Consider the following 27,325-nt stretch of genomic DNA (forward strand, 5'->3'; position numbering starts at 1 on the left):
CAATTTGCTACCTCTGTGTGTGTCTGTCTTTGGGCATGTTACTTCATCTTTTTGCACGTAGCTCGGTCTCCTCATCTGTTCAATGGGAACAATAGCTTTTGCCTCATAAAGCATATGGAATATAATGTGTATAAACTATTCATTAGAGGATCTGACAAATAAGAAACATTACTCAACAGTGGCTATTCCTCATTTCACAATGAAATAAGGAAGTGAAAGTGGATGTGTGTTTTCAAAACTCCCTGACTATCAACCAGGGATCTATGATTTCATCATTTATATAGTGAGGTCAGAAAAAGATGAGATAATCAAAATGAGTACAATGCTGAGGATTTATTAGATTATTAGTCAGTATTTATGTTCTCATTTAATTATCACAGTATTTATGTTCTCATTTAATGTAATGCCTAGTTTGTTTCACTTAGCTCTTTGTAAGAGATAATATAAGTTTAGAAGGAATGGCAACCTTGTTGTATTATGCATTTAGAAAAAATACGTATCAATCTACAAATTAACTATGACCATTATAATTTTAAAGCCTCTAATTCTAAAAATTTTCTTCGACATCACATATGTCTTATGGGCAAAACTGAGTGAGGATCTTCTGGTTCAAAGGATGCTACTAGAGACAAAGAAGTGTTGGTAACTTACATGACCAGAGTAGGATGCTGATTACTGTCCAAAGTCAGAAAGAGCTATCAAATTAATGACTAAGTTTTAAAAAAGATTCTTAAATATAAAATGCTATTTTGTCATAAGTAAATATGGATTAAAATTTGTTCTATATTCCAAAGTATGATTAAAGGTAAACTTAACAAGAAATGGATGTAAAAGCAGTTAGGACAATAATAAAGACTTGAGTGAAAAACAAATAATCACAACTAACTTAAAGAAATGTTGACTAGAACCTACCTGACTTAATAATTGACTTCCATAATTGTAAAAATTGTCCTTTTCAGGTTGTTTGAATATACAAAAATATCAAACATATCTTTTGAAACTGTGTTGTTATTTAAAATTGAAGATAGGACCCAGACATTCCTTCTTCCATTTTTTTCTAATACTTTTTCTCTTTTCTTATTTTTTATAATCACTTCTTATTAAACAGCAAAGTATATAGTTTGTACTCAATAAGTATTTATAAAAGAATGTGTGAGAAAATGTTTAATAAATAATACAATAGCTTGACAAGTTTTATAAAACCCCAAACATATTAAATATTTCTAATGCCTAAAATATATTTACCAAGGTGGGGATTATTATGAATTTACAATATATTTCATATATAAAATTATAATTGGAAAGAATAAGAGTAAGAAAAAAACCCTTTGTGTCTTTTTATAATATCTTAAAAAGTAAGTTTAGTTTTCTGTATTTTTCTGCAGTGGAACTTTCTGTGTCATCTTATCTACCTGAATTTAGGAAGTTAATTTAGCAGAATCCTTAACAAATTTCATGAGATTTTTCCAAATGGAGATGGAGGGGAAATTTTCTTTTTAGGTAACCTGTTAGAGTATTAAAATAAACAAATCAAATAAAAAAATCCTAAATAAAATATTAAATAAAATTGGGAAGGGAATTACAACCTGTACATTTCAAGACCCATAGTAATTATAGGAACTGGCAGAACTCTTTGGAAGAGGAGTAGTAAAGCAACTGTATTCCTGCCCTGGTGCCCTGGTTACACTGGAATGTATGGGCAGTTCAACTCCTTTTTTTTATATAACTAATTGAATGTTTTATTTTATAAATGCATAATTTCCATTGTAACAAAGAAAAAAGATTCTATTTTTCATTGAAGCTACTTGATCTACCATATAGACTATGTGTTCTTCATATTATATCAGTTCTGTAAAGTAATGTAAACTAGGAAAAAATCATTACATTTCCCAAGGTAATTTACCATTCATCTATTCCATTCACATCTAGTAAGAGTATCAAAGCTGTCCAAAAAATTAGCATCCAGCACAGTTTTTAACAGTTTGCTACAAGGAAAGTATATGTAGACCTTTCAGTCAGCCTCAAATAAAGACAAATAAGCATATTGAATACTAGTTTCAATTTGTAATCAGGAAAGCCAATGCTTAGGTTAAATCACAGTTTTCAGGGCTAAAATACTTGCTGTATTGGGTACTTGAAATCATTTTTTTAAATCACTTTTGACTTTTTAGTCTTGGTTTAGAAACCAGAGCAAAATGTCTTTAAATTGAGAAATAGCCATATCCATGTTAGAAGCACAACATCAAATAACTCATCCTCTGTAATAACAAAAACAATAAGGGAGTAATCCATGCCTTTGAAATATCAATATCATCAAATTTAAGATGATTAAAGAAGCTCAATGTATATCTAGAGCAGTGGTGCTCATTTTTGCTCATTTGCTGGTATAATCTATGGACTTTCAAGAAAAACAGGTGCATGAGTTTCCTCAAATTAGTATTTGGGGATGGGGCCAGGTGAACTGCTGTGTGCAACCACTGGGTTAACACCAATCTAGGTGCTCCTTTGGGTGCAGTTTCAAGCACTGTGGCATGCTCACTTAACCATTTGTTAACTAAACTAGACAGATTATCTCTTATATATTATTTGAGAAGTTTAGGTACATGTGACTGGTTTGGGTACATATGCCTTGGGTTGACTCAGTAAAGCAAGAGATGAGTGATTTAGATGTGTAATTTAGTATCATATTCCCTTACCCCCAACTCTGACGTCTTTTTTTTATTTCCTCATGAGATCTGCTGATCAAGCTATATTTTTCATATTTATTATCTAATCTAAGGGCTATCCATAAATGAGTATACTTATTTAAAAGAAATTCGACATTCCAAACTATAAGTATCTTAACATTTTCTCTCTTCTGCCCCTTGAGATGCTTATAATTTGGAATGTCTGGTTTCTTTTAAATAATTATATATATTTAAATAATTATATATACATATATATGCAACTCTACTATAAATAATTAAAAAACCCATAGGGCAGTCATATTTTAGACATAGGCACCACATTGGAATAGACTTAAAGAAGTACACCACAAAAAAAAATTTCAAGGTGTTTTGGATTTCTATTCAAGGAATTTTTATTTGTTTTTCTCAAGAAATTTATGTTCTAATAAAATTATTTTTCAAGGGATGCTTTTCTTAAGCAAAATGCATGTCAAATTTTCTATGTAGTATAATTTGTTTCTGTGATGTAGTAAATGGAATCTGAATTTACACATGAAGTCTCCTAGACCAGAATAGACCATTTAAATGCTGTAATATTGGAGCCTATAATAAATGTTCAGAAAGAAAATTGTGAACTTCAGATAAATTAAATGTATTTTATTAAAAAAGAAAACTACCATTCTTTTTATTATCAACTAATGTTTCATCAAGTTTCATCAGCCCCTATATTCAGATCATCCTAAAATATGGATAGTACATTGATGCTACAGGAAATCTCAAAGAACAAAGTTGTTGAGAGAAAAACTTTCTTCTACAATTGAAGACTCCTAACATACATATTATGTGCTATATATATGTATTATTTCTATATGTAATGCATGCCCCTATGTGGGCTTCTGAGGTTAATGTCTCAGGGGGCTTTATTTGATAAGTGTACCTTTTGCAAACAACAATGAAAGTTCTTGAAGCTAGGAGTCCTCACATGTTTGAGTACCAGAGGTCTGAATAAAGGGTTTTTGCTATATGTCTACACAAGCACATGCTTATGTTAATCTCAGTGTTGGGCAATTTTGATAGGGATATTTATGGTGTAAATGATGGAAATATGCTTTGCATGCAAGAAAGGCCCAGATTGTTAAGAGGTAAATGTTACAAAGATAAATTGTAGTAAAAATGCGTCTTTAAAACAATCTAGAGCTTTCATCTTCGATAAGTATACTTTTCTGTATGAAATCGTATTTAAAGCTTACTTTCAGCAGCAACTTTTTTTGGTGACAATTCAATATTTTGTTCTTTTTGTGGGTGTTCTGTTTGTTTGCAGTCAGATGAGTGAGCCTCATAGCGGTTTGACGCTCAAATGTGCCAAGTGTGGAGTAGTTTCAACAACAGCTTTGTCAGCCACCACCGCCAGTAACGCCATGTTAGTCCCAATCATTTACATCTTCTTGTTACAAATCTTTACAGTGCATGTGAGAAAATGCTATGATGAAAAATAAAATAGTGTTTGCTAATACTTAAATATTTGTAATTGGCAACTACCTTTATAACTATGTGGGATAGTGTATAAAAGAATAAATAAAACTCTCAAATGTTATCTGCTTTGTGGTTTCCAAGTTAATAGTCTTGGTGCCACATATAAGAATGCTATGTTGAACGGGGGTTTGGTTATGGCCTGGGGCATGACATGCAGCTACGTAATGTTGCTTTGTCTCTCAACAGGGCCTCTCTTTGGAGCTCTTGTGTGGTGTTGCCCCTTCTGGCTCTGACATGGATGTCTGCAGTTCTGGCCATGACAGATAAACGCTCCATATTGTTTCAAATACTTTTTGCTGTGTTTGATTCATTGCAAGGCTTTGTTATAGTCATGGTCCACTGCATTCTTCGGAGAGAGGTGAGAAATGTGATTGTTGTGCAAGAGATGAGTGATAATTGAAAGATATATGCTAAAAAGTATAATATTTTATTGTAATATCTTGATTTTCAGATTGAAGCTGGTCTTACCACATTATCTTAAGCAATGGGGATTTCTTAAGAGTCAAAGCTGGAGAGAAGCTTTCAGGAGTGCCCCTGGCACTCTAAAATGTGTGGGTCTGTGCTAAAGAACTCACAGCCAGAGGTACCAAGAATCAGGGAGAGAAGATTCAAGAGATGCTATGTGGAATGAGATAGATCTGTTAGAGAAACTGGTGCATGAGAGGGAAGGTGGCTTATGGTTGATTGGCAGTGTTCATAAATAAATAATACACTGATATTTCATGCTTCTACATACAACACATTCTCATTTCTCATATTAACTAAATTTATTTTTACTATAAAATGTTGAAGATTATTGGATAGTTCTTTTGTCTCTAAATTGTGGTTAAAGTTAATAAAGATTAATGATTTTGATATGGATGTTTATGTTCAGAAAATACAAAAGAATGTACCTAGTGGGGCATGATAGGCAATAATTATTTGTTCCTAGAATTGTACACCTACAATCATAGCATTTCTCTACATCATGGCTGAAGTTTCTTGTCAGCAGTGAGGGAAGAAGTTATTCTTCATGAGTAGAGACACTGACACCAAATCCACCCAGGACAGTGAAAGATTGCAGACTTGAGTTGATTAGGAATAAAATGTTGTTTTCCAACCAGGGTGAAAATTATTCTGAATGCTTTCAAGCACTGACACAGTATTTACAAGGTTTATGAGTCATTTTAGCATTTTACTCTGGGGATGAGTGGTGACTGAAGAACACATTGACACCGTGCCATGCTAGTGATTCTGAGAAAATGGTCTACTCTGTCATTTTGCATTATTTGGCTTGTTTGAGAAGTTTATTATGATGTGCACCTTGCAAAGAGATAACTGTGCATGTGAGTACACACCACATAGTTTGTACAATGAGGTGTGAAGGCAACCAAAGGCTTTAACCTGATTTACCAGGTGGGGAGAACAATATTTCTGTACTATTTCAGGAAGATACAGATGTCAGCAATATACCCACAGGTGTATTCTAAAGCCATTTTGTGAGAAAAAAAAAAACAGAGAAAACAGATGAAGTATGAGTTTATCCTGCAAGGGGAGAGGCTGTTTCATCATTTGGAAATTCTGAAATAATTTACAGACCTTACTTACTTACAGACCTGAGTACTTTCATCACAAATTTAGAATGTCAGCATTAAAATCTTCCAAATATTGAGCTACGTACCAAAGGAGTAAAAACTAAAATAAAGTTAAATGATAATTTAGGTTGTGGTCTTTTCTAATTACAACGTCTGTATTAATATTATCTCTATTTAAGTAACAGACTTATGCTAAATAAATAGACACATAATTCATTTTTAATGGACAATTAAGGATGAACTGTTATAGGCTTTAAGTGAGGAGCATGACATACCTATATGCAATTTTCAGATGGCATTAATACCTTAGGTATTAAGGAGGAGGAATGTACCCCATCTTTAAATAAGCTTCCTTTTTCTTCATAAATACGATTTCTAGATAGTCTTAGGAGATAATCAAAATTTGCAGATTTTTAAGTGACAGACATTATGATGGCTTATTATCAAGTTTTTGCTGCTTACATGAAGAAAAATATTTGGCACAAAAATCCTTCATTTCCATCAGAACTTTTCCATACTTCCTAATTAGACTATTAACTGTCAAAAACATGATTTAAGGGCAATTAAATCAAATCATAGAATAAATGTCTCTGCTGAAGTAGATATCTGTAAATACATGTTTTATTCATTAATGGGGAATAAAAATATAGATATCATCTCTGTTATTGTTGCATTTTTAAAGATTAGTTCAAATTGAATAATTTTTGTAGCTGATAAATTAGTAGCATAATGTCATAACACTCTTTAATTCCAACACTGAAATGACACATCTTTTTTTCTTTTTTTGAACTTGAAAAATACCTTGTAACACTGCTATACATGAACAGATTTCAGTTGTAGGGAAAGTGTCCTTCAGAATTCTTAAGAGGAATTTCATTACTGAAAATGAAAAGATTTTTGTTTAAAAGAATTTCACATACCCATGGAACTTGTCACAGGAGGCCTCTTTGCATCCCAGAGGTCCCTTTTGACCCACTACATGTGCACTGCCTGGCACTAGCAATAGGTCTATCTGGTAATACTTCTGGTTACTAGCATTGACCACAGCCTAAGAAACAGAAGCCTCTTCCATGTCCCCTGTGTCTCCAGTGACATGTTATGAAATAGTAAGTCCATTAAAATACACCAAAGCAATTGGAATAGGTAGATGCCTATAAAATATGGGTCAAAATTAACTATTCTCAATCATCTTGATAATCTACAGGAGACCCTAAGAATGCCATTTTTTTCCTCTACTGCTTTTTCACTTTAAGAGATTTTCTTCACAATATCACAATTAATTCATATGGATTTTTCTTTCTTAAAATATATAAGCGATGTAAGAAAATACTACTTTCTGATTTAGGCACTAGAGTCATATAGACATATTTCTATGTATTTCGGACACACTCTAACATAATTTGGTCCTTTTTAGTCTCTAATGGTTGTTTCAATATGAATTCAAGAGGCTGTACCTATATTTGCTTGTGGACTCTTTCTGAGGAGGAGGTTGGAAGAAAGCCTTGTAGTTAAAGAAGAAACACTGAAATCATAGCATTTTGAATGTGCTGTGTATGGAGCCAAATTTATTTGAAATGTGCCCTTGCTTTTAGTGGGTCCAATTTTAAAACTAAAATAATTTCTAATCAGGAAAGAAGAGAGAAAGGATCACACTGGCACTGCCAACTCAATTATATTCCACTTATTCTTTTTAAAAGCAATTTGAATATTTGCATAGCTGTTTGTTCTGATCTCCAGACATGACATCTTAACACTTAAATTCCATGAAATTTTTCTCTTCAAAATGCAGTTTCTTCTTCTGGAATACCTTTTGAATTGCTTTAGTAAATCCCTCTGAAAAACAGAGAAAGCCAAAAGAGGAAAAAGGAATTTAAAATTTTTGAGCCATCTGATTTATCACAACATACTACTTTTAGCAACAAAACTAGATCTTAAGGATAATATGTAAAGTTAATAAGATGTTTTGCATGTATCATTATTTGTTGATTAGAATTCATTTGGGTTAAGCAAATAATCGCATATACTATTTACTATTCTCCACATTGCTATGGAAATTGAGACTACACAAGAGTTATGAAACCTTTGAAATAGTTACTGTTGCTAGGAAACCGCTTTCTTGGTGCCTGCACGTTCTTCTCATCTCTGTCTCTGGCTGTGCCTGGCTCTAAGACAATCTTACAGCTTGATGTCAGAGGGGGAAAATAACAAGATTGTGATACAAAATAAGCTACAATAAAACCCTTTCACTAAATGGAAATAAAAAGCAAAGTGCTTAAATGGATAATTTTGTTGTGTCAGGGTGTGAGGATCCTGTGGCTGTTCTGTAGCATCAGTAATAGGGCCAAGCTTCTCTTTTCTTTTTCCCAAGCACTGGCAGGAGGTCTAAGCTGCACCAGATGAGGTCCCAAAACCTTCATCCAAACCTGTGAAGCGATTTTGTAGCAAAATTCTTAAAATAAACATGAACTGTTCTCTCTGACTCTCTTTCTGCCTCTCTTTTTCTTCTTCCTTAACCCTTCCACCCACCTTTTGATTTTTTAATTGTTTACCAATTTCCCATTCACTATTATTATTTCCAAAAGAGAACAGATGAAATTATTTATAAGCACATGATAGTGAATGTATAAAATGCAAGCATACTTGCTTATCAAATCTAAAATCAACATTCTCCCAAAGTAGCATAGTGGTAGAGTACTTGCCTAGGATGTGCAAGGCCCTGAGTTCAATCCCTAATATCGGAAGGAAGGAAGGAAGGAAGGAAGGAAGGAAGGAAGGAAGGAAGGGAGGGAGGGAGGGAGGGAGGGAGGAAGGGAAAGAAAGAAAGAACAGATGGACGAATGCAGTGATGAAGTAAATAGTAATTTGGAAAGAATCCATGTTGCATGTAATATACTTCAGATGGAGGGTTGTGTGGCCCTCAGAGCCTGACCACTCACAGGGAGATTAGGTGTGATTCAGTGTAAAAAAGGCGGTTTTGTGCCCTTCCTTAATGAGTAGTGGGGCAGTGATTTCAGTTGGTCTTTGAAGACAAAGGAGTGGATAATAGAGACTTCAGAATTTAATTGGGCCCTGAGGGAAAAAAATGAGGTTGGAGAATTAAGGAGGAGGTTTCCATTAGAAGAAAATGGACAGAGGTTACTAGGCTTATAGTTTTTGTGAAATGGAGCCTTTGGTAAATGATAGGGCATCTGAGTCTTCTCTGGGACCACGTGAAGCACATGGAAGTATAAAGCAAATGATGTAATTTGGACACTGGAGTCATTTTTTTCCCCCAAAATAGCTATGCCTGAGCACCAGATAATACTGATGACTTGAAGACAGAATTTTTAAGTCATTTTTTAGAGCTTCCTAGTTAGTAGCATTCAGTGGCCTTGATAAGAGGTTACTCCAAGTAGTGTCATGAAGAGAGTTAAATAGACTTTGGAGAGTTAGTAAGTGGCCTAGAGGGCAGAAGGTCAGGACACTGATCTTAACACTTTTAACCTGCTCAGAAGAGAATTGTGTGTGTCCAAGAACTTAAGAAAGCATAGAGTGGGTTAGTAAGAGCTTTTTCTTTGTCAGGTTGATTTGAAAATTAAAAAAAAAAATTTAAATTTTTTTTGTAGTTTTGTTTTCAATAAAATAGGATGCATGCTTTAAAGTGGGAGAATGATTAGAGGTATCAAAGTAAACCTGGATATTGTCAGAATAGGGAGTGGGAACACAAAGATGGCCTTTCAACAGTAACATGAATATGACATAAAGTGGGACAATATACTATTAATCCACTAAACCATTTCCCAGAAATCTCTACCTTCACCCACTAGTCAGCCTATTTCATTGGCAGGGGAAGATAAGTCCTACCTTCCCCAGATTAGGCTTTCATGATTTATCATAATTGTAATTACATCATGAATATTGGCATCAATCTTAATCTTCTAGTGTGGTTCTCCAAGTTCACTCAGAGCTTACGAGGTTAACAAGAGCATGAAATCAGATGAGCAAGATGGCATCAGTGAACAAGCCCAGACATGGAGAGGTCATACCAGAGATGGAAAACCCTGGCATGCCTGCCCGTAGCATCCACCCATGGCTTGCTTTAAGCCTGAATCTTTCTCCCAGAGCCTCCTGTTATCCTCTCAGCTGTTTCCACTCTGGGCAGCAGCACGGTGCTTCTCTCTGTGGTGGGAAGTGGCACCTGAATACAGGCATGCAGATGGGCAAATCCTGCCTCCCTCTCCTTTAAGATCCAGATCCTACTTGGCAAGATTTTTACTCCAGTAACAGGAAATTCAATGTTTTGAATAAAGGAATAAAATGAAAACTTATCACATTACCTCTTTATTTTTTAATGTTTTATCTAACTCATAAAAGGTAGAAGATTACAGAACAGCAGCTTAATTTCTGTTCATTTGGAAACAATTGTTCTGGTTCTTTCTTTCTTTTAAACTATCCTGTTCTTTGTTCAGTGAGTCATAACAGTGGAGGCAAAGTGGTGCCTTGGAATGAAGTCCAACTTTCAAGTCAAGTGACCTGGTTTCATTTTCATCTCTGCCACTTATTGTTATGATCTTGAGCACGTTAGTTAAGCTTCCTAAGTTTGAGGGCCCTTGGCTATACACTGGGATAACACCTGCCTCAAAGAGGGTGGCACAAGGCTCAAAGGAAATGCAATCTATGAAGGCACAAGGTCCTGGAGTCTGGAGTCTCATTTCCCTTTTCTTCCTTTCATGTTTGCATGCCAAGGAAATGCTACTGTAATTTTTCCAGATCATCTGTTTGAAATATTCAAAGTTTTCAACCCAATAAACTGATAACAAAAAGTACTTTGAAACTAAAAAGGTGCAACAAGTTTAAATGCTAAGTGATATATCCTTTAGGATTCCAATAAATAATCATTAGGACTGAAACTTGAGACTGCAGTTCATATTTATCCTTTATTATACAGCAAATGGCTTCTTCTTTTTTTTTCTCTTTTGTTATGAGAAAAATCCAGTAATATTTTAATGATGCAAAGTCATTTATGCTGCTTATGTTGACATCATGCATATGAAACAAAGGACAATTTATTCATGTAATGATTAAATTATGTGAAAAGCCATACAATAAGAAAGAATTGAGCCATTTATTTAAGTATGAACATTAGAAACAACAGTAGACATGAGATTCAGAAAAAAATATACTACATTAAAAATGTTCCTCACCCCCAAGGAAACAATCTTAAAAACAATATCAAATAATTATAAGAATAAAACCAGTTTAAATGATTTTCTGGAATAAGAAGTCAAGAAGAGTAGCTTGAGGTAAAACTGCCTTTTAAAAAGGTGAAGCTTTTGAGTCTGAGCAGCTCGGTAGCTAAATACAGAGCCCATTTCAAGCTGTGCATTCTTTCCTGCGAGGTTTCTCTAAATTGCAACGCTGCCAAACAGTGTTTGGTGCTCTTCCCCAGCAATCTCTAAATCTGGCACCGACTTTCACAGTGACACTCTGCCAGCTGCCTTTCGGAGTGAGCACCAATTGAGAAGCTTCCAGCTTGCTTCTGCTGAGAAAAACTGAATCTCTCTCCCACAGGGAGAGAGACGGGGCGACACCCCTGCAAACCCCTTTGAACTGGTGTCTCATCCAGGAATCCATCCCCAACAAGAAAGGTTTACAGCTTTCATCGTTTTTTTTTTAGAGCAGACCCCCAGCTGGAGCCAGTCAGAACAACTTTGGTGGGGAACAGTTGGATGTGTTCAACAGACGACCTTGATAACTTATTGTTTTCACCTCATCTGATTTTTGAAGATGTCTCTTGCCATTCTTTTCTTCATTTCACAGCATGCCATCAGATTTCCTTAAAAGTGTCCTACATTTTCAAAGGTAGTTAGATATCTGTTTCTTACTGTACTCCTAGATATTTAACCCTCTGCCTGATCACCAATTAAGGTCAAAGACCTATTGCAGAATATTATAAGAAGAAATCTTAAAATCTAAATATTAACTCTGCCATAATTTATGTTAAATATTTAATTGTTCCAAACAGGCTTATTTAAAAGTTGTATTTTACTGGTCTCAAATAAGCTTTTAAAAGTGTTCATTGCACAAGAATTCAGAGTTACAATGATATTCTCTAATAACACACTTTTAATTAAATTGTTACCTAAAATAAATGACTCCTTCTCCATAAATAATAAATCAAAAACTATTACTATCCAGTGTTATGAACATGACTACTGGCACAGAAGTTTTTAATTTCAGCATGGCACAGCCTGATCTAGATTCCACCTTGTTTGATTTATTTTTAATTTTCTTATGCTTCTATTTGCCTGAAATCTTCAAGATTTTTGTGGACTTGCTTTGTTAAAAATTCTGTTCTCGGGCTGGGGATGTGGCTCAAGTGGTAGTGCGCTCGCCTGGCATCGCAGGGCGCTGGGTTCGATCCTCAGCACCACAAAAAAATAAAATAAAGATATTGTGTCCACCGAAAACCAAAAAGTAAATATTAAAAAATTCTCTCTCTCTTTAAAAAAAAAATTCTGTTCTCCATCAGCATAATTCATCCTGATTCACCAAAGATAAAACTCTTTGTTTACCTGATAGATAATTCGATTAATCATCAAAATGTTTCCAAATAATTGTGGATGCTTTTTCCAGGTTCTGTCTTGCTTGAAGTACATTTTGCTGTGATAAGGAAATATGCACTATGAAATCTAGTCTAATCATTTTCTTGACAGTGCTGAACAGATTTTTAAGATCAATCCATGTAGATTATCCCAATGCATTTTTAAGATTTTAAAAAATGAAACAGAGGATTTGGAATCAAATGAGTGCCTATTTGTGAAGATTTCTATCAATTTCTGCAAATCTTTCTAGATTTAAGGTGTCAACAGCACTAAAAGCATCATACAACTTAACCCTTAAATTATGGCATTTGTAAGGCCCTTAAAATGACCTTGAATTTACTAGCGAACATTCGTGCTTTTCTGTTTTGTGTTTCTCTGGACAGCATTGACTGGTTCCTAAAGCTGACATCATTCTCCAGTGTAGAAATGCCCTTAATCCATTGTCAGATTTTGGAGTTTGGAATTTGAAAGTATTGATTGTGTGTGTGTGTGTGTGTGTGTGAGTCCTGAAAAAGAGATTTTTTTTTTTTGTTTACATTTCCTTCAAGCAAGTAGATAGAAATTTTGAAGAGAAACTTCTATAGAAGTTGATTTTACATATTTCATTGTCAGCTGAAAGTACTTTTGGACAAATATGCTGTGAAGGTCCAAAAATGGAGAATGGTTAGTTAAGACCAGTCAAGTTAACATTTGACATTACTATAATGTTTCATATTTTATATATGCTAACACTAAGAAATAGATTTGAAGGAAATCTTCGTGTGCTAAATACTCGGGAGACTCTTCTAACATATTATTTATCTTCTTTTATAAATTGTGCTTCTTTAACAATTTACTTGGGGCACAAACAGAAAATTAACATATACCTATATTTCTGACATTGATTCTTAAGATTTTTTTTTTCTAAAAACAAACAAATATGCTTTCCCCAATTCAAATCTCTGCATAACAGAAAAAGTGATGATCTGGCAAATACAAGACTGATTTTCTATTTTTCACATGTTACTTTATAACCTACAGCCATGACATCTTAATTTAGAAAGGAGAAGCCTGAAAGCATTTGCACTGAAAGAACCTAACTTTGTCCTGACCTTGTGTCTTTTATTAGGAGAAGCTGGATGATTTAGTCCTAAATATTTATCCAGATAGTCAAGAAAAAGTGATCAGACTAGATTTCACTACATCTACAATTTTTACCAACATGTTTAAAAAAAGAAAGAAGAAATTATCTTGTTGAGTTTTATCAGGCAACTCCTCATTCATTGTGGAAGAAATTCCAGATTTAGAAATGTTAGAATCGTAGATTGGAGAGTACTCAGAGAGCACTGAATTCATCCCTGAGCCCCTTATTTTACAGCTATTATGGCATTAGAAATTGGGGTGGGGGAGTACAAGTGGATGAAAGCTTCATTGCACTGGTTGGCACAGTCTGGTGTGGTTACTGCAGTCAGTGTCTCTTTTCAAATCCTGCAATTTGGGAGAGATGCTACTAGTGACTTTGAAATGAGTCAGAGGACAAGGAGGAAGCTGAAGACAACCTAATAAGCTGTTCCCCTGACCCCCAGCCAATACACAAGTTATACACATGCCACATAAAAACAGTGACAGTCTATTATATATCAGTGCTTTTTAAAAGTAATGATCATGTGTCATCTTGGTAGTCTCTACAAGGACGCTCCAGTAAAATAGGGGAAACACAACATTCCTATGTTTTGTTTTATTTATTTTTAATCCAGTGAAACAGATTACATAAATGAGAAGGGGAATATCAGTAACATGAAGTCAGAAAAACAAAGCATTAGTAAAATGGCCACTTGGAATGAGTGTCTATTTGTGAAGATTTCTATCGATAGCTTATGAGGGGCCTAATGAACCACAGGAAGAAAAGGAGAGGCTGATGCAGAGGCTTTGTACAGTGGAAAAATCATCTCTTGCATTTGCTATTTTATCAACTGTGTTCACTATTCAGCTATTTATATTTACTGAATTTTAAAAAATAACCGTTGCATTATAAACATATGTAACAATGAAATTTGTTTTTACTTCCTTGTACATACACACAACATAACAATATAATTGTATTTTTTTAAATGAAGGAATTAATGTAATATTCTTAGAACTTCCTTGTGATTTGCTTGTTCTTCATTCAGAATCTCATTATAAATGGATGTTAAGGATGTTTGGCTGTGCCGACAACCATCCAGTTTTGTTTCCCTTTTTGTTTCATTGTGTTCTTTTTTCATCAGGGCACATAGTACTTGAAAGGAGATAAGAAATAGCCTCCCCAGAGGTTCCTTATGTGAGATATAAAAGGAAAAATCCTAAATCAATTCTAGTCAAAAGATCATTGAGTAATCTCATTTTTCACAATGTTTAAAGCTGTTCTAAAGATTTTGCCATGCCAAATAGTAAATCCCCTTTGAAAGACACACATATTGTTTGTAACAGTGGAAATAAATCTGCTTTCTGGCAAGAATTATTAAGACAGAGCCAGATATGGCCATTTTGATAGCTCAGGAGTTCCCAACACTTCCCAGTGTAGATGATGGCAAGTGATAAATTTCCTTGGCATGGAGTAAAGTCGAAGTATACCAGCATTTGTATCAAGCAAACAAAATGGGTATTAGATCATAAGAGCAAAGATAGCCACTTTCTCATGGTTGATTGCCAATATAGACATTGTGTGGTTATTATTAAGAGAGAGGAAAATTAATGTTTCTTTCCCCCGCAGGTTCAGGATGCATTTAGATGCCGATTGAGAAACTGCCAGGATCCAATCAATGCTGATTCTTCAAGTTCTTTTCCTAATGGGCATGCTCAAATCATGGTGAGCTTTTGTTTTCCTGTTGATTGCTAATTAAGTCATGATTTCTCAAGAGAATTAAAACAAATTCTTATTGATAAAATAACATCAAATCCCATTTTGAATGACTTCAGCTTTAGTTCATTAACGGGCTAAATTTGACACCAGGTAAATATTCTGTCTGGATTGTCTGGGAATCCAGGATCTGCTGCTGCCCGCCATGGGTGTCCTGTGCAACACCGCAGAGTATTTTCATTCTTGCCCAGCATTAGGGATGATGATGTGCACTTAAGATCATGGTTTTGTTTTGTTTTGTTTTCAGTTCAGAACACTATGCACTTGCTCACCCAGTCTCAAAGCAGCGGTTCTCAGGCTTAATTGCATAATAAAAACATCACAGGAGCCGCACCCCAGGCCAATGATATCAGAATCTTAGGAGGCAAGACCCAAGCACTGGAAGTTCTAGCATGCAGCCCAAGATGAGAAACATTCTTCTAGAGCATGAGGAGTAGCACCTTTCCAGTGAAAGGTCCATATTGTACACAAGTCCTGACTATTGTTGCAATTAAGAGGTACTATAAGCACAAAAACTTTGGTGTGTTATAGAAATGAGATAAATTTAAACTCATGAAAAACAGATATTAAAAAATAAAAACCTTCTTTTAAACCACATATTTGATTTATTATTAACATTTTGGGGCTAGATAATATAAAATAGGCTAAATGATGGGTTAGTAACTAAGACTTAGGACAATAATCAATACCTTACCAAAAACAAATAGATAACCACAAAAAATCTCCAATTTAAAATATTTCTAGGGAAATGCATATGATTGGAAGACCTTGATCCTGAGAAGCTTAATTTAATTTTACTGTTTTTAAAAAGAAAAATGAAGTTATTTAAAATAAGAATCTGGAGAAAATATGAAGTAGAAATAAACTCTAGCAGGTTCTGAACCAGATGAGTATTCTTAATCTTAAATTTTAATTCCTAAACCTAGTAGAGTTTTTTTTTTTTTTTTTCACATTTTAGCAAAAGTGAATCATTCAAGGAGCCTGGCTTCACTAGTAAAAGGTTTTAAGCTGTATTATGAGATATTGTATTAAAAGCAACATATTCAAATTACAAAGTACAAATGTCAAAGGCATTTATATAAGTATATTCATAACTATGCACATTTTGGTCACTTTATTTTGGTTAGAAAATTGCTATAAAATTCTATTCTTTTCTATACAATGGTCAGCTTCAGACTGAAGATGACAGCAGGTATTGTGTTGCCTTATTAACACTGATGATTTTACTCAACGTTTGGTCTGTAAGAGATATTCTTGAAACAATCAGATTATTCTTTGAGAAATTGCCTTTGCACAAAATAATAAATGGGCCCTGCCTAGTCAGAGATCCATAAACTTCAGTTAATTTGATTAGTAAAAGGTACTTGATGTCTTCATCAAATGATGATTCTATTCCTTATTGTTTCTTGTTACAGACAGACTTTGAAAAGGATGTAGACATTGCTTGTAGATCAGGTAAGACTATTTGGGTCTTGAAAGTAAAATCATTAGGGATGTTAAATCATTCCTGTGGATTTTGGTTTTAAAGAAGATACTGTGGTTTATGCTTTACCTATTCATGTGTATGAATAAAGGGAATCTTCAAATGGAAGAATTACAATAGTACAGATGTGTGTGTCCGGAGGGAAAGAATAAAGAGAGAATGAGGAATGAGGAAGATATTAAGAAAGGTTTATTGGGGCCGGGCTTGGTGGTACATGCCTGTAATCCCAGCAGCTCTGATGGCTGAGGCAGTTCAAAGCCAGTCTTAGCAACAGTGAGGCACTAAGCAACTCAGTGAAACCCTGTCTCTATATGAAATACAAAATAGGGCTGGGGACATGGCTCAGTGGTTGAATACTGGACTTTACTTAGAGTATTTTGATTGAATTCAGGAATAAGAATATAAAATTAGTTGCTCATATCCTGTTGGAAAAGACCCAACAGAACATTGCTAAGATCCTGGTGTATGGCTTCCAGGATCTACTATTTCCCTCTTTGGATAATAGATAAAATATTCTTCCTTTGCTTCATCCACCTTCTCTAGTTTCTTAAAAATTACTATGATGCTAGTTTCCACATCTATATTTTAAAATTGGAAGTGATTTGTTTGAATCTGAAAGCTTGAATTTATTTAACAGAATTAGGTATATAATTATTTCTCCCCTGTACCTCCTGCCCTGCAAAAAATGAATGGTTTATTGGGAGCATAATGATAGCAGAAAAGCATTGATGTGAAGACAAATGACTTCTGTCCCACCGAGTAATGGTTGTTGAGAGTGAAGCCACGTAGCATAGCCATTCTGCCCTCCATTTCATCATGTATGGAATACGGACAGATGTAAGGTTGAAATGCCATTTTGTTTGTGCGTGTGCGTGTGTGTGCGCACGCGCAACAGCCACAATTACTACATTTTTAGAAGGGAAAGGAAGAAACCAGGCAGCACATCCCACCTCAGAGAACTAGTATTCCATTGACCTCAGGGTTGTCTTTCAGACTTTGGCTAAATTCTCACCAGAATAGATGACTTGAAAGTTTTAAAGAAGACTGCATGTTTCATATTTTGTGTAGTTTCAGTTGTTGGAAAATGTGCCTTTAAACTAGGACAAAAAAGGCCTTATTTTATCTTTTCTTCAGTGGTCTTTGTGCTGCCTTCTAGAATAAGAAGGGATATCTATTTCATTTAAATATACAAATATTTGAAGTCATTTAGTCCAATAAAAGTATTTTTTCTCAGATATAAGCAAGCCACGTTTCATCATTCACTCCTCATAGCATCCTCCCAGGTATAGTGCCCAAACTAGCCTCTAATTTGTCAATAATGTTAAATTATAGTGCCTAAATGTATACACATTTATCCAGCATTTATCACAGTTGGATCTTTACTTATATTAATAGTTTCTACATTCACATCTGATTTCTATTTCAGTACTAGTGTCAACTTGTCATCTAAATCCCCTAAGACTTTTCATAGGAACCATCAAGGCTTCTTCAGCCTAAGAAATCTAAAATTTCTGATTTTAGTATGTTTTCCAGGGGGGAAAAAAAGCTGGCCTTTATATATAGCTCTATTTGTTATAACCTTACTTCCTTCAGATTAGCACACCATCCATGTGAGATTGACCATTGAAAGTGTAATAAAATATCTTCTAAATCTTCATTCAAACTGCTGATAAAAGAGTTAAATGGCTTGGGATTTTCCTTATCTGCCAGAAGATGCATGGTTTTCGATTCAATTCATAGCCATTAAAATATATGTAGTGCATCCCTGTAGCCCCAGCTATTCTGGAGGCTGCAATGGGAGGACCCCTTGAGCAGAGGAATTAGAAACCATCCTGGATACCATATTAAGGCCCTGTCTCAAATAAAGAAAAAAAGAATGAAAGAAAAAAAATCTATGAAGAATCTCAGATCACAATATTTGTCATAATCACAAGCATATGAGCAACTAATTTTATATTCTTATTCCTGAATTCAATCAAAATACTCTATGTAAAGTCCAGTCTTCATAGAGCAGTAAAATAACTGCTAAGATATGGCAACCCGTGGTGGACCTCCTCAGGTTACTAAGAATCTCCTTTCCTGTTGGAAAAGACCCAACAGAACATTGCTAAGATCCTGGTGTATGGTTTCCAGGATCTACTATTTCCCTCTTTGGATAATAGATAAAATATTCTTCCTTTGCTCCATCCACCTTCTCCAGTTTCTTAAAAATTACTATGATGCTAGTTTCCACATCTATATTTTAAAATTGGAAGTGATTTGTTTGAATCTGAAAGCTTGAATTTATTTAACAGAATTAGGTATCTAATTATTTAAATAATTAGGTAATTAGGCAGTTTAATTCCTAATTTTCTACCTTTAATTTAGGTTCCTTTCAGCCTCTTTTAGAATACTCCTCACAGTTCTCCTTGACAGAGAAGCAATATAAGAGTGGACTATTTTGTCTTTTCTTCAATAGCTATTCATATAAAACCAGTGATTGTCAAGTATGGTTTTCAGACTCACAGGATTAGCATCACCTGAGAAATTATTAGCAATGCAGATTTTAGAGCCCTGCCCCAAACCTTGTGGGACAGAAACTAAGAAGGTGGGGTACAGTAGCCAGTGTTTTCACCCATCATTCATGTAATTCATTCATGTAATTCATGCTCAAGTTTAAGAACCACTAAATTGGATGATTTTCCCCAAGCTGTGGTCTCACCCCTTCAGTACACATCCTTCTCTCTTTTGTTAAATTATCCATTTTCCCCAGGCTTCAGTGGATTCTAGAATGTCGCATTCCTAATGTAGGCCAATAATCATGGTATTATTAGAAAATAAGTTTTCCCAAAATTTATTTTCTGTTTTCACTTCAATCAATGCCCTTTGTGACTGAGCTCAAGAGATATCTGTCCATATTAAAATATATTCAGTTTTAAAATCTCAATTTAATGTCTCCTACATTCTCTAAATGTAGAAATTCATTTCCCCAAAGGCTGGATTATGCATCTGACTATGCTAAATATACAGGTGCTTTTTCATTCCGTTTGTTTTTTAATTCTGTGTTGCTTTTCACAACTTAATTAATTTCTCAAAAGTCCTACTTCAACATTATGTTTTCTTGTGTAGGAAGTATGTTTGGATATGTTTTAAGCAAGTCTAAGAGGCAGGCATATCTCTCATATAGACACTACTTCCTAAGAAAAATTATTTCTCCCCAAATATTTAATATATACAAATTTTCAGTAAAGCATGGTTATATCATTAGTTTTAAAATGTTGACTATAACTATAGATCATATTACATCTGTATAAAACTAAATGTGTATTATATAAATTCATCTTTATAAAGTCAATACTCAGTATGAAGACTTCCTTTATAGTTTACAAGGTAGTAATAAAAATATGAAGTTAATAATACATCCTTAATACAGTATGATATATTTCCATAACTTTCCTCTAAATTCTGCTGCTATAAGTTTGGAATTATTTTTTATAAAAAACTAAATGTTTTCTTCCCTGACTTTGGAAATGTTTTAAATGTATTTTTTAAGTAATTTTTTTTGTGGTAGTTGGACGCAATAACTTTATTTAATTTATTTATTCTTATGTGGTTCTGAAGAATGAACCCAGCACCTTGCACGTGCTAGGCAAGCATTCTACGGCTGAGTCACAACTCCAGCCCCCTAAATGTATTTTACTATTGATTTAACATACTTTGCCATTTAATGTTTTCATTTATAATCACTTCTGAAAAATCACAATTCATTACTGATATATTATTATTTTAAGAGGCTTAGAAATAACTTCCTAAAATGTAGTCATTAAACATCTTTCATATACAAGACCAATGGTAAAGTACAAAAATCCACAACCATATTGTGGATTAGTAAAAAGTACAGAAGTGTAGATGTATCATGGTTTCTTCGTGTGTAAAATAAAGAGATAATAATAAAATAACTAGATGTAAAATCTCTACAGCTAAGATACCACATGAGTGGTATATGTTTTGAAATTATCTTGAAAGTGTCTTTTCTTTGTAAATAATCTCCTACTTTTGCACCTCTGTGTTAATGCAGAATAGTTATCATTCTACTTGAAAACTGGATGATAATGAGTAAAATTCAATATATCTAAAATTATTCATGGTTTTATAAACCAATTCTATATTATTATTTATTCGGTAGTTATCTATACCTAGTGAAATTTTAAATGAGGTTGCTCTACATTGTAGACAAGGTTGCTGTCACCATTTACCTTGTGCCAACTCTTGCTGAGGTCAATTCTTTTTTTTTTTTTTTTTCTTAAGAGAGAGAAAAGAGAGAGAGAGAATTTTTAATGTTTATTTTTCAGTTTTTGGTGGACACAACATCTTTTTTAAATGTTATTTTATGTGGTGCTAAGGATCAAACCCAGTGCAATGCCCCGCGCATACCAGGCGATCACGTTACCGCTTGAGCCACATCCTCAGCCCCTTCGACCCCTGGGATCCAAGCCAGGGGTGCTCTACCACTGAACTAAATCTCCAGTCCTTTTTATTATTTTTTTTTAATTATTTTTAATCAGGGCCTCTCTAAGTTGCTGAGGCTTGCCTGAGACTTGTGATCCTCCTGTCTCAGCCTCCTGAGTGACTGAGATTACAGGCATGTGCCATGGTGCATGGCAAATCTTGGCGTTTCAATACCAAATTTACCAAGAATATTTTTTTAGCATTTTTTTCTTTATACTTAAAACAGGTAATTGTACATAGTTAAGCATGCTTTAAGATATTCTACCTCTATTATCCACAAAACATTTTTTTTCTTTTTATATAGAGGCCAAAAAAAAGTAGGAAAAAGTAAAATATATTTCAATAAAGAATTCTGAACCCTTTTTGGTTTGTTTGCTTTTGTTTGGGTTGGTTTGTTTTTCATTTTGTTCCTTTTTATATCTTAGGTGATCATATCCCACCCACCCCCATTTTTTTCCCTAAATAACTTATTTTTTTTTCATGTTTCAAATAGAATGGCTTATATAGTTGTTTTTTTTTTTTTCTGCTTGAACTCAATTTTAACACCTGGCCTCCTTTTCAAGGGATTTTCACCTACAGATTGATCTTGTAAAAAAGAAGACAATGATGATAACGACAATCCTTTTTTCGCCTCCTATATGTAGCTTAATGGGACAGATTCTTTTCAATCCTATATCTACCTTTACCACAGACACTTCAATGGATAAATGCTGGTTAATTTTCAACATGCATAATTTTTGGAGGATTTCTAACTCAGTAGGATAAAGTTCCCACTGGTTATCTCTTTCAAGAAATATTTTAATAAAACTTCTCCAGCAGTTTAGGGGGAAAGCCTTTAAAAGAAATCAAATTTATGTGAATATATCCATAATTTCATAAACTCTTTTGGAGTAGATTGATGGAGTAAACTTCTCTGGTAATCTACCTGTCCCTTGAAAAGTCACATGTAGCTGTTGAAGGACAGAGAGCTGAGGTGTTTGAAAGCTAGTTACTCAGTTTTCGGACATGCTTTGACTATGGGCTCCCAGTGAGCTATGAGAGCTTGACAGAATCAGTAAGAACTGAGTAATCAGGACTATGAGCAAACAAGTAGATTTATAACTTCTTAAATGATTGTTTTTAAATTTATTAAAGCAATTTAGTGGGAGGAGAGATAATAGCATACAATAATAAGCACTAACTTTTCTTTTATGAAATATCATACCCTAATTCACAGTTCTTCATAAGGATATTGGCCCTTGCCGAGCAGCAACAATAACAGGAACACTCTCCAGGATTTCTCTAAATGACGATGAGGAAGAAAAGGGAACAAACCCTGAAGGGCTGAGCTATTCAACATTGCCAGGAAATGTAATTTCCAAAGTCATCATCCAGCAACCCACAAGCCTGCATATGCCCATGAGTATGAATGAGCTGGGTAATCAATGTTTGAAAAAAGAGAACAGTGAATTGCGGAGAACTGTGTACTTATGTACAGATGACAATTTAAGAGGGGCCGATATGGACATCGTCCATCCTCAAGAAAGAATGATGGAAAGTGACTATATTGTGATGCCCAGAAGTTCTGTAAATACCCAGCCATCAATGAAAGAGGAAAGCAAAATGAATATTGGCATGGAAACCTTGCCGCATGAAAGGTTATTGCACTACAAAGTGAATCCTGAATTCAATATGAATCCCCCTGTAATGGACCAGTTCAATATGAACTTAGAGCAACATCTTGCACCCCAGGAACATATGCAGAATTTGCCCTTTGAGCCTCGCACAGCTGTGAAGAATTTCATGGCCTCTGAGTTGGATGATAATGCAGGACTATCAAGAAGTGAAACTGGATCAACGATATCCATGAGTTCTCTAGAGGTGAGCAATAAGAAGTTAAATCTTTCTTTGATATATGACATATATGTATGTGACATATATATTCATGGGACACTGGTGTTGGAGAAGGACTTAGCTATTCGGGATATGTGTCATATTAAGAATGTTTGGCATTAGAATATTTAGATTCCAGATTCTGGACATAGGGTTTTTCTAGTAGTTCATCAGAATCCTTATTCAAGATGATCTTAAAAACTAAAGATTCCACTATATTCAAAATGATACCTCCCAGTCATAATTCTTTTGTAATGGGAATCAAGTCAAACACTCATAAAGAAAAAAAAAAATAGAAAATCCTCCTGTTATTTCTTAGGTACCAGAGGTCTTTTTTGGTGGGTAAAGTTGTATCTGGATGGCATTACAAAGTTAAACCAAGATCTGGGTTATTTTTGTATAAGGGCACCTGTTAAAAATAATGAAACTAGAATGTTTCTCTGAGTCCCACCATCACACTGATTTTTTAAATAAATTATTATTACATTACATAATTTTTCAGAGTAAATGTTTTGCTTCTAACTCTTACAGATGATGACAACTGAAATTTTGGCCTTAAATTATGAATTAACAAAAAAGATATAATGTAAACATCTAAGAATCAGGATTCTGAGGCCCAACCGCATGGCCTTTGTGCTTCATAAGTCCAATAGAAGTAAAAAAGTAAACGTCTCTCAGCTTTTCTCTGCTCAACATAGACAGTAGCCAACAATTCAAATTGTATTAGAATCAATTACGATCCAAGACATATAAGGTCTTATTTTCTACTGACATATATTCTCTTATTGATTTGTATGTGGCTTTTATATCCTTTACCTTGAAGTTTTACTGTAAGCCTGTTATGGGAATATATGTTCAGTATACAATGTAATTTATGCATTCTTCTTGACTTATTGCCAATTGTTTTAATTAGTAGATTATTGTATAAGACAATATTTAGAGAAAGACACTATCTTTGGTTGCCTGCTCTTCAGTGTCCAAAAGAGCTTAGAGATAATTGCTTCTTCATTTTCCCCAAAACCCATGCCTTCTAGTCCATCATAATAAAGAGACATCTTGAGAGGATAAAGAAACATGCTGAATAATTTAAGGATTTTCTCAACTAGATTGAGAAAATTCTAGACCAAAATGGGAATATGAATAGAGTTTAAGAGAAAGTCCTAAGTTCTGGATCATCTTCAAGCAGAACAGGGTTTCTGAGGCTAACCAGATAGGAGTCATTTCCCAGAACCAAAGGCATGGACAGGGGCACTGAGGTCAATCAAGTTCAACTCCAGAGTGGTCAGAACTTTTCTTTGGACAAAAGCATTCTATTCTTCTGAATTCACCAAGTCACTACTGTTTCCCTAATCACAAACTACAAAATGTTCATGCAAAATCACAAAAGTATTTAAGAGGAATTTCAGTGACCCTGCATATAATAACATAATATCAAAAGCAATTGTAATGACCATATGGAAGTTTTACATTTAGAATGGCGTTTTTAAAGGCACTAAAGAGATTTGAATGGAATTTCATTAAAGTATTTTGGTTGTTGTAAAAATGTTTAGCATTTAAAAGTCCCCAAGCCTCCCTGGACTTGATATTGTACAGACTATGTGTGCTGGGACAATTGACTGTATTTTCCAGGTACTGCTTTGTTCAGTTTGTAATTTTTCCAAATCTCTGTGTGCTTATAATGAAGTATAAGCATCATATGTAACTGTGACTCACCAAAAGATCTGCATTTAAATGACTTACAGATTACAGACTTACATCTTGAAAAGAAAGGAAACTCAGGATTCAGAATGAAAATTTAGTTCTTCATTTCCATTCTTTAAAAACCATAATAGTTAATAATTGCTTAGGGTGACCATTTTAGAAGACAACTGAAAAAGAACGTATGTATGTGAGGATGAATAATAAAAATTAGCATTTATATAGCATCTTTCATTAGCGGATCCTCAAACCACCTGAAAAATATGAATTAATTAATCTTCACAAGCCCTCTGTGCAATGGATAAATTGTTTTAATCTTCAATGGAAAGTCATTTGTTCAAGGTTACAGAGACAGTACGTAGCAAATCTAGGAGTAGAATCTTTCTGTCCTGATCAAATCTATGCTGTCCAGAAGAGACAGTAATGAGCCTGAACATTAGCATGAAGATAACTTTAATGTTCTTTTTAACCCCTGATAGACACTTAGTCTTATGATGAGTATAACACAAAATGGATAAAGTCCTTTTCTGTCCTGTAAGTACGTACAGCTCACAGATTTCAGAGATGGGGCTGAGATCCATGGAGATAAAATATCAGTGGCGTGATTTTCTTTTTGACCTGAGCAATGCATTATCTGGTAGAGTCTTCAGCTTTGTTAGGTGGCATCTGCAGGCCCAACAGTGAGGAAGATGATATTTTGACAATGATAGAGGAAAAGCAGAAGGATGACTGGAGCATCCTCATGCAGTGTGGGGATCAACAGTAGTCATGCAGTTTCTTAGGTCTTGGAAGATAATAGAAAGACAAAAGTAAGTGAACATGTGGATTAGATGAAGCCTACAGAAATAAAACAATTTGGGTCTTTGGCACCTCTTAGTGAGAAGGGAGATTAAACCCACAGGAACATTCACCCTGGGGAGCTGGCACAGCAGAAGATGGCCAGGTGCCTCATGATCTTTTCAAGGATATATTATAAAGATGGGTATATTGATTTAGGAATGGGACTCCAAAAGAGTGGGTTTTCACAAATTGCCAACATCAAAAGAAGAGAAAAAGAAGAGGGTAAAATCTCCCAGCCATAGCACTGAATTCAGTATCCATGAGAAAAGTGCAAGTGAGAAAAAACAGGAGTGGAGGTAGAAAATAAAAAGAAAGCCAGAGAGACTGGAGGGGGCGAGTGGGTGGAAGTGTTTATTCAAGTTAGCAGGAGGCAACAAGGAAAGGAGGAGGCTCTCAGGAAACGCAGTGCCAGCAGGAGAGCCTCCAGCCCCAGGGGAGTTTGTTCACTTCACCCCCAGGTATTGGATGTAAAACAATGAACAGATTCATGAAGTTTCTGAGTATAAAAGTGTATCTAGGTTATCTCCATGCCCACTATTACCTTTTTTCTTTATTTCTTGAAATTTTTTGTCTTCCTCACTCTGGTCATTCCCAGAATGGACTTGTTAAGCAAGTCCATTCTGAAATTTTCAGGTTTCAAGTTCCTCTAAGTATGGAATAATTGCAGTATTAATATGGCAGATTTTTTTTTCACAATGGTTCAAGTCCTAGAAGTCCTCTAGCCACTTTGAGTGAGGTTAAGAATGAAATTGTAATCAGCACTTTAAGTCATTCACCTTCAATTAGTTAATGAAGTGTGGCAAGTCCATGGTGTGTGTAGGCAGGAAAAAAAAAAATTTTTTTTTTTTAATGTGGAATAAGGGAACAAAAGAGGGATGGTGGTTCTCATGCATATGACAACTTTTAAATCTTGGATTATAATTCTACTGATTTATTTTCTGAAAAATTATGAGTGTACTATTGTAAGACGGCAGGTTTGTACTTTCCTTTGAATCATTGAAAAATATTTATTCAATAGCCTGTAACTGGGCATGTCCTAGGCCTGTTTGGCATATGATCCACTCTTCACCTCTTTTCCCTGTATAGCTCTGGGTTAATACAGGGCTATGTCACAGACTTCTGGTTAGATTCAGTCAAACAGGAAGCACTGGGAAGAGGATGGGGGTTGGGGAAAAGACAGAAACTAGTTTTATCCTGCTCTTTCTGCTTTGAGGCTGCACCTTGTGTCTCTCTAGCTGCAGCTCCCAGGGCACTTCCTGCTTCTGCCAGGTATTCCAATCCCTGGGCTCAAATTACATTGCCATCTCCCTTTGTCTGTCCATCTTAGGGGGCACACTGGCTACTTCTGCTAATGCCTTGTTTACCCCATAGTTCAGTATGCGTCTTCTTAGCTCCTCTATTATTTGAATTCTTGTGGAACATTTTGCTCAAATATAAATACATTAAATGTTTTCTGTTGTTCTGACAAATCTTGCCTTAATTTTTCTTATTAATTAAGATATTTGAATAACCAATAAAGGTTAGATAGTACGTTACAAAATTATTTTATCAAAACCAGTGCGTTTTGCTATTCTATTTATATTTAAAATTACCTGTATCACTGAAAACATTCTCAGATCAGTCACCCTCAATTTTTAAATGGGTGGAATGAGATACATTCTAGGCTAAATTTTTATACACTGCTTTTCTGTGGACATGAATTATAGAGC

General features: G+C 34.7%; 1 protein-coding gene across 3 annotated transcripts in view; it reads left to right on the forward strand.

The window, feature by feature from the left end:
- Window positions 1–27,325, forward strand: part of Adgrb3 (adhesion G protein-coupled receptor B3) — a 673,514-nt gene that overhangs the window by 624,438 nt on the left and 21,751 nt on the right. For 2 of the 3 annotated variants that reach the window (XM_015487894.2, XM_015487895.2), the window contains 5 exons: window positions 3,988–4,086; window positions 4,386–4,557; window positions 15,089–15,184; window positions 16,651–16,690; window positions 22,423–23,066. In XM_015487894.2, coding sequence (XP_015343380.1) covers window positions 3,988–4,086; window positions 4,386–4,557; window positions 15,089–15,184; window positions 16,651–16,690; window positions 22,423–23,066 — 1,051 coding nt within the window. The remainder of the gene's footprint in view (window positions 1–3,987; window positions 4,087–4,385; window positions 4,558–15,088; window positions 15,185–16,650; window positions 16,691–22,422; window positions 23,067–27,325) is intronic. The other variant, XM_048805610.1, reaches the window with a different exon arrangement.

This window comes from Marmota marmota, unplaced genomic scaffold (assembly GCF_001458135.2).
Source record: "Marmota marmota marmota unplaced genomic scaffold, marMar, whole genome shotgun sequence".
NCBI classification, from domain to species: Eukaryota; Metazoa; Chordata; class Mammalia; order Rodentia; family Sciuridae; genus Marmota; species Marmota marmota.